Source organism: Aulonocara stuartgranti, assembly GCF_965226115.1.
Source record: "Aulonocara stuartgranti genome assembly, chromosome: 12".
In the NCBI taxonomy this organism is placed as follows: domain Eukaryota; kingdom Metazoa; phylum Chordata; class Actinopteri; order Cichliformes; family Cichlidae; genus Aulonocara; species Aulonocara stuartgranti.
The window spans coordinates 6,222,879-6,231,506 of record NC_138948.1 but is presented as its reverse complement, the minus strand read 5'-3'; the positions used below and the strand labels follow the sequence as shown (position 1 = coordinate 6,231,506).

At 42.4% G+C, this 8,628-nt stretch overlaps 1 protein-coding gene across 1 annotated transcript; it reads right to left on the bottom strand.

Moving 5' to 3' along the window:
* Positions 1-2,159: 2,159 nt before the first annotated feature.
* On the bottom strand, positions 2,160-7,874 carry rnf214 (ring finger protein 214). Its single transcript, XM_082554522.1, has 7 exons — positions 7,743-7,874; positions 7,517-7,647; positions 6,818-7,047; positions 6,146-6,279; positions 3,971-4,199; positions 3,669-3,878; positions 2,160-3,336 (listed from the first exon to the last, which is right to left on the bottom strand). The coding sequence occupies exons 2-7, from the start codon at positions 7,644-7,646 to the stop codon at positions 2,512-2,514; spliced, it is 1,758 nt and encodes a 585-aa protein (XP_082410648.1). The 5' UTR covers position 7,647; positions 7,743-7,874; the 3' UTR covers positions 2,160-2,511.
* Between the last annotated feature and the right edge of the window lie 754 nt (positions 7,875-8,628).

The following is an 8,628-nucleotide window of genomic DNA, read 5'->3' as shown; positions in this document are numbered from 1 at the left end:
GCCTCATTAGCTAATGGCACTGTGAACCTCCATTCATTCGATTTTTCCAGCATTTGACTGACTGCATGAATCCTAGTAGAGCGTATAATTAACATAAACAGAAGAGTTATGGCTGTCCTGTTGTTTCATTTCACATAACTGCTGTTTCCTATCATGATGACGTCTGCAGTGCATGGGGCGAAGGCATGCTGACTGGACTGTGCAGGAGCCAGGCTGGGACTGGCATTTCAGGACTACAGCATATAAATGATTGGCTTCAATGAGACAAGAAGGGTCCAATCTATGGAGGTTTATTTGTAGCTCTTTATCCAACCAGCCACACCACTGATTGTTTTAAACTTTGCTTTGATCTGGGTCTAGAAAGAGTAAGGCGAGCTGCCATTTGTTTTCTGTTACTCCTAGGAGGTAAGCGCTTTATTAATGTTGGGTCAGCTGGCTGGAATTGATAGTTCCTTTGTTTTCTAGAGATCTTGACAGAAAAGAGTCAACTGTTCTTCTTTAGGTTCTTGATGACGTTTCACCTCTCAGACAGTCATTGCTCTCATCTGAGATGCTTCTTTGGTTCTAAAAACAGAATGTGGAGAGTTACAGATGTTTAACCCCTAGTGGGGGTTTGTCTCCTTGGACATTCATGGGTGTCATTGACCCACAACTGATCCAGTCATAATAGTAGTAGCAGGGTGTGTGTGCGTACATGTTTAGACGTCTTTGCAAGGAAAGAAAATTGGGATGCTACTATACTTGTGGGGACCAACAGCCACTTAAAAAATGCCTGTCCCCACGAGTTTGAAGGCATTTTTGAGGTTCAAAATGTGGTTTTAGTGTCAGGGTTACAATTAGGTTATGGTCAGGTTTAGGCTGAGGGTTAGGATTAGGCATTCATGTTCGATGGTTAGGGTAAGCGGCTAGGGAAAGCATTGTCAGTGAGGTGTCCTCACTAAGATATGAAAACGAATGTCTGTGTCATTTATCTATTTTACTTTATGTGGCATGTTGTGAGAGTAAAACATGAACTTGAAGAGCCTGCTGTTCATTCATGTGATTCGAATCATGTGACTAAACCTTTCATCATCCCAACGCTGCAACAAAAATCATGATGTCGTTCTATCGAGACTTAAATCAGTTGTTTCAAAAAGTAACATAAAATAATGTTGGTTAGCTACACTGGAGTCAACAACAATTTCCTCAAAACAAGTTCACCTCTTTTAAGAAAATAACACTAAGGGCTCAATTATAGAAAAGCTTGACTTGATACAAATGATTTTTTTTGTTTTTGCTGTAAAATGGATCCAAAAAAAACCCAACCCTCCAGCAGCTGGTTTTTAGTAGTGTGTTTTATGGCTCAGTTTTCCTTTAAATACTTGCCGTGGATCACAGCGTGGACTCTCACACTGTAAAAACTTCAGTCCGAGAGGATTCAGTCTGTCATGTACTCAGACCCAAACCTCTGATCGCTCATTCTCACTCACTCCGTTATCTCTTCCTGAATGAAATAATAGTCAAATAAAACTCTCTCATTTTGCTGAGGGGTCCTCCGGGAGCCTCTTAGGGACCCTCGAGAGTCCCCAGACCACAGTTTGGGAGCAGTCGGTCGGGTCCGAGTTTACAGGCTGCGGTAATGATGCTTGTTTGTCCAGTGGTCTGTAAATCACACCAAAATTAGAGTTGTCACAGGATTCACTGGAGACACAGCAGACCATCACTAATACCTCTGCACCGTGGAGACACTCTATAACACCGAAACAAAAACACGCACACTCTAAAACCAGCCTGCAGAGGAGATAAAAGTAGTTTTAAACTGATACAGACCATCTTTAATAGGAGCCTCTGGAGTTATGACTGTGAACTGCAGACCCACAAAGGGACCATTTAAAATAGTGATACTAGTGATAATAGTAATTTCTTAATTTATTACTGTTTATTTATGTTTGTGATCAGTGTTGGACAAGTTACTTTGAAAAAGTAATTAGTTATAGTTACTTCTTCAAAAAAGTAATTAACGGAGTTAAAATATTGCAAAATTATACGTGGGGCAAATTATTGACAGCTGCCCAATTCACAAAGATTGTTGTTACATTAACTTTATGCTGACCCAATGTTGATGATGGTGTGATGAAAAGCAAAAAGATCTCAAATTAATTCTTCCTTATTTATTTATTTATTTATTTATTTATTTATTTAGACCTACAGATCAGTGTGATTCAGAGTTGTAGGCAGTTGTATTTTTCATCCTGTGGCAGAATAACATTACAGACACTGAGAAGACTAACTTGATTTTTAAGGCTTTGTAGTCAAACTCGTTTCTGTAACCCAAACTTCAGTGTTTAAAAATTCACCCAGTTAAATCCAGTGTATTAGCAGTCAAAACACTACAGATTACTCAGCTACATGCTAAACATTGCCAAAAAAATCCAGACAACTAATTAAACACTGAATATATCATAACACTATAATAACATAACTAATATTTGGAACGACACTGATGAGAGTCACAGCTGACTGTCATCTCTGTCACTTTGCTGGACAGAAGGGGCAGGAGTTGTTCTTGCTGGACTGCAGCCACACCTGGATACAGTCTTTGTGGACGGTGTGAGAGCAGCTCAGTGGGTGGCGGCTTTCTGGGTCCACATGGTTCTGGCACATCAGGCAGAGTTTACGGGGCCCGGCAGCGTGTCCACTTGGTGCTGCTCTCTGAATGGGATTCATTGGCCTCTGGATGGGGCCTGGGGGAGTGGGCCGGCTAATGGGCCCCAGGGCTGACCTCTCGTTTTGGGCCAGCCTGAAGCCAACCTGCTCGATGACTTCCTCCATGGACATGCCGGCCAAGGTACCACGAGAGCTTTTTACCTGCTGGAGCAGAGACGTCAGCTGAGCCCTGTTGCATTGTGGGAACCTCGCACCGAGCTTCTCCAGGACTTTGTCCAGTTTGCCTGCTGGTGCAGAGGAAGCTGCAGTAGTAGCTACAGCGTGGGGTGGTGGGGAAGGAGCTACAGGGTGGGTGGCCTGAAAGGGGGGAGAGGGGGACAGACTAGGAGGAGGAGTCACCCTCACTGGGCCTCTGATGTGAGGCAGAAGCTGAGGGGGAGGCTGGAACTGAGGTGGAGGTTGATCCTGCAATGATGGGGAGGGTTGGAAGTATTGCGGGGGTGGGTGGTGGTGGTAAGGGGCACGGTACTGGGGATGGTGCGGGTGAGGGTGATGGTGCTGCTGCTGCTGTTGGTAATACTGTGGGTGCCTCTGCTGTTGGAGGGGTCGATGAGCTGGGTTTGAAAGAGGCGGGGCCATGATGTGTGGCTGAACCAGTGACTGCATCACCTGATCGAATCGCAGCTCAGCCTGTTCGAGAAAACGCGTAGTTACTAACAGAGCTGATGACAAGCAGTCGTCTATGAAGGAGCATATGTAGCATTTATCAGTATCTTTCACAAAGGAATAGAGAAATCTGATAACATAGATGGGAGAGTGGGATGGACATGAAAACACAAGGTGAAAATAAGTCTAAACCCTTTCTATCATGATGAAACAGAAATAAAGATTTAAAAAGGTGAACAAATATGGGAACTAATACAAAGTAAAGTAAATAAAGAGGGAAATTAGAGCCTCAAGTTGATACAATGTGGTACATTTAGTAGTATATTTATTTCACTGAATTCGCTTGAGTCTCTCACCATGGGAACCTGCGGTAAAGAAGGCACATTGATCCTAGGGAGGGACTCTAACTCTCGCCCCTGGTGAAGCTGCTGCAGAACCTCCTGGAAGCGGCTTTGGAGCTCAGCCTGGTTCCTCTTGACCAACGCTTCTTTCTTCTCCCACTTCTGTCTCTCATGAGAATACTGCTGTGGGAACTCCACCCTGAGTGCGTTCAGGTATTGCCCCACCTAGGACATAATCAGTCTCATGATTATCATTACTTATATAAATAAGGTGCCTGACAGATTATGATCTGTTTATCTAGAACTGGGGTCTAAACCTCTTTCAGCCAGGCCTCAATGCGAGCCATGGCTACGTCTCTCTGCTTCTCCACAGCTGCAATCTCGTCCTGCAAGGCCCGAAGCTGAGCTTCCTGTGCTTCCTTCCTCACTCGCTCCATCTCCTGCCTCAGCTCCTCCAGCTCTTCCTGCCACCTCCGTTGTTCCTCGCTTTGCTCCTCTGTAAGCGCTGTCAGCTTTTTTTCACCCTCCTCCAGCTCTGTGGCCAGCCTGATTGCCAGAGGAAGATGAAAAGAGAAGAGCAGAGTTAGCAAGCAGAAAATTATTTTGTAACAAATTCCTCTTTTTAAAATTTAAATATATGTTGTCCTCTCAACCTTGAGGTCGAGGTCACTCCAACTCGTCCAACATTTTAAGTAGATGCACCTATGGTATCAATTTTAAGCTTGTATGTTACCTTGTTCTCGAGGCAAACTTAGGTGTTCAGGTCTAACATCATCTTAACTACAGTGGGGCAAAAAAGTATTTAGTCAGCCACCGATTGTGCAAGTTCCCCCACTTAAAATGATGACAGAGGTCAGTAATTTGCACCAGAGGTACACTTCAACTGTGAGAGACAGAATGTGAAAAAAAAATCCATGAATTCACATGGTAGGATTTGTAAAGAATTTATTCGTAAATTAGGGTGGAAAATAAGTATTTGGTCACCTCAAACAAAGAAAATCTCTGGCTCTCACAGACCTGTAACGTCTTCTGTAAGAAGCTTTTCTGTCCCCCACTCGTTACCTGTATGAATGGCACCTGTTTGAACTCATCATCTGTATAAAAGACACCTGTCCACAGCCTCAAACAGTCAGACTCCAAACTCCGCCATGGCCAAGACCAAAGAGCTTTCGAAGGACACCAGGAAAAGTATTGTAGACCTGCACCAGACTGGGAAGAGTGAATCTACAATAGGCAAGCAGCTTGGTGTGAAAAAAATCAACTGTGGGAGCAATCATCAGAAAATGGAAGACATACAAGACCACTGATAATCTCCCTCGATCTGGGGCTCCACGCAAGATCTCATCCCGTGGGGTCAAAATGATCATGAGAACGGTGAGCAAAGATCCCAGAACCACGCGGGGGGACCTGGTGAATGACCTGCAGAGAGCTGGGACCAAAGTAACAAAGGTCACCATCAGTAACACACTACAACGGCAGGGAATCAAATCCCGCAGTGCCAGACGTGTTCCGCTGCTGAAGCCAGTGCATGTCCAGGCCCGTCTGAAGTTTGCCAGAGAGCACATGGATGATACAGCAGAGGATTGGGAGAATGTCATGTGGTCAGATGAAACCAAAGTAGAACTTTTTGGTATAAACTCAACTCGTCGTGTTTGGAGGAAGAAGAATACTGAGTTGCATCCCAAGAACACCATACCTACTGTGAAGCATGGGGGTGGAAACATCATGCTATGGGGCTGTTTTTCTGCCAAGGGGACAGGACGACTGATCCGTGTCAAGGACAGAATGAATGGAGCCATGTATCGTGAGATTTTGAGCCAAAACCTCCTTCCATCAGTGAGAACTTTGAAGATGAAACGAGGCTGGGTCTTCCAACATGACAATGATCCACAACACACCGCCCGGGCAACAAAGGAGTGGCTCCGTAAGAAGCATTTGAAAGTCCTGGAGTGGCCTAGCCAGTCTCCAGACCTCAACCCCATAGAAAATCTGTGGCGGGAGTTGAAAGTCCGTGTTGCTCGGCGACAGCCCCAAAACATCACTGCTCTCGAGAAGATCTGCATGGAGGAATGGGCCAAAATACCAGCTACTGTGTGTGCAAACCTGGTAAAGACCTATAGTAAACGTTTGACCTCTGTTATTGCCAACAAAGGTTATGTTACAAAGTATTGAGTTGTATTTTTGTTATTGACCAAATACTTATTTTCCACCCTAATTTACGAATAAATTCTTTACAAATCCTACCATGTGGATTCATGGATTTTTTTTTTCACATTCTGTCTCTCACAGTTGAAGTGTACCTCTGGTGCAAATTACTGACCTCTGTCATCATTTTAAGTGGGGGAACTTGCACAATCGGTGGCTGACTAAATACTTTTTTGCCCCACTGTATAGGCATCTTTAATGTACAGTCTATGATCACAATGCAGCGATACAAAGTGAACAGAATTTGTTTTGTTGGGAATATGGTGGGAATATGGTTTAAGTCTTACCTGTTCTTCTCCTCCTCTGCTCTGTTTTTCTCAGTGGTCATCTCTGCTTTCTTGGCTAAGAAGTTCTTCCTGGTGGCTTTGGAGTTGTTCAGCTGCAGTTTCACTCGCAGAGACTCCAGTTTGTCCAGTAGACCCTTAACGCGCGCGCGCGCGCACACACACACACACACACACACACACGCACACGCACACACACACACGAGATTCAGAACCATAAACGCATGCATTGCATAGCTGTGTGTGTGTGGGTTGATATCTGATATCCTCGTGTTGGTGTTGTTCCCAGATCATCATACTAAATGTTGTTCCAGGATCAACATTGCAAGTGACCAATCAGAATGTTGTGACGTCATACTTTTGCGACTTCGGGAAAAACCGGCGTAAAACAAAAAACTGTACTAAAGCTGCGTGAAACCGCCTCTGTCCGCTGATCAACGGACCCTGACCCTAACCCTAACCGTAACCCTTTAATAAACAGTAAGCAGAATTGATATTGTCCTTGCAACATTGGAATTTCATAAATGCACGAATGGCTTGGCGCGCAAAAGAATAACATCACAACAATGTGATTGGTCACTTGCAATGTTGAACCTGGAACAACATTTTCATGATGGTCTGGGAACAACACCAACACGAGGATATCAGATCATCCGTGTGTGTGTGGTGTCTCACCTGGTGTTGCCGAGTGGCCTCCTCCTTTCTTTTCTGCAGCTGTTGTTTGTACTTCTCGTGTTCCACCTCTTCCTGATCCTGTTTTTTCAATAGTTTGTCGTACTGCTCCATCAGGGTGGAGGTGTACTGAAACACGGCCGCCACGTGACTCTCCCAGTCGGGCTCTGTGCTGACACTGGACTCTGCTGTCATGCTGTCTGTCTGCACAGCCTGAGCTCTGTGTTTCAGATCTACAAAAGACAACAAGGAAACAACTTATTAGGTACAGAAGTAGTTATGGTAACAGTGAGACTTTAAGGAGTTTAAAAAGCAGTTTATGGTTTCTAAAATCTATTGCATTTTTGTAAATTGCCAAACTGCCACGCCACACTTAACAGACCTGGTATAGCAACTAAACAGCCTGTGAAATACAGTTTCTGTTTAATAAAATGTTTTGTCTACAAGTAAAAACACAGTGAATTTACAGCTTAAAACTAGATTTCACATTCATAAATCACCATTTCCAGCTACAAAACTCTTTAACGGCGAGTTCACTGCACTTTCTCTTATCTGGACCACATTATTTGAGTCTATCAAAGACCACTATGTGCAGACTTCTCAAATTCCCCTTTCATCTAGAAAACACGACACCAGATGTTGTTAAGCTCCACCGGGTATTCTTCACTGTTCAGCTGTCATTGTAAAATTCCGGCGCTTTACCTGTCACTCCCATTTTGGCGAAATCCAGTTCAAGGCCAAGGTCCAAGTCCGGGTCTCCATCCTGTATTACATGATGGTCTTCCGCTTTATCGTCTGAACCCTCAATAGCCGTTTCCGCGCTAGCATCCATGCTAAAAGAAGTACAAAAACGAAACTTAGTCTTTTGGATTCGCTTTTCTAACTTGACACAAACGTTACGTGTTCTGTAAACACCGAGCGAACTTACAACAACGTAGTGAGCTCCACAAAGGCTCTTTAAAATAAAACTTCGGCGATATCAGCTGCCGTTAAGATCCTGTTTACACCTGGCGCCAGCTACGAATGTGTACACCCCTAAATGTAATCCGGCTGAAACACTTCAACTGTCCAGGGGTTCCAAAACAAAGATCTTCTATGTAGGTAGATAATTAGGTAGAAATATTTATTTATTTATTTATTTATTTATTTATTTGCACAGGGACATATAGAAAAACTACAACTACATAGATACGACAGGAGTAGCAGAATTGAAATGTAAAGCTGGTGACTTTGTAAGGAATAAATTCATAATAATTAGAACTGTTATTTGCTACATTGTTATTTTTAAAATATAAGAAAATACAATATTGTTTAAGTAACAAAAATACATTTAAAAAAGGAATAAATCACTAGATGGATGTTTATTGGATATTGGATGTTTTTTTTTTAAAGAATAAAGTCGCAAATTATTTCTTTATTTTTCCCCTGACTAGTTGATGTAATTAAGTATTTATCTGTACACTCTAAAATTTTGATTTTCATATATCTAGCAGTACCTCTGCGCACATACAATGGTTATAATAGTGCATAATTATTTTATATAAAACCATTTATAAAAGCAGTTCATTTCTTTTTAATTGCATTTTTCTAAATGACCTTTAAAGAAAAAATACCATAAATGACTAAATCACATCTGTAGTTTTCTACTGTTAGCTTATATATTTCAGTTTAATTCGGTTTTTCTTTCTTCTTTAAATGAACTAAAATCCGTCCATTTTAAATATTTACTTTTTCTACTTATTATAATTTTCAATATAGTATTTACAATAAAAAAATTAAATAATGATACAAATAAACTTCAAAGAAAAGGTATT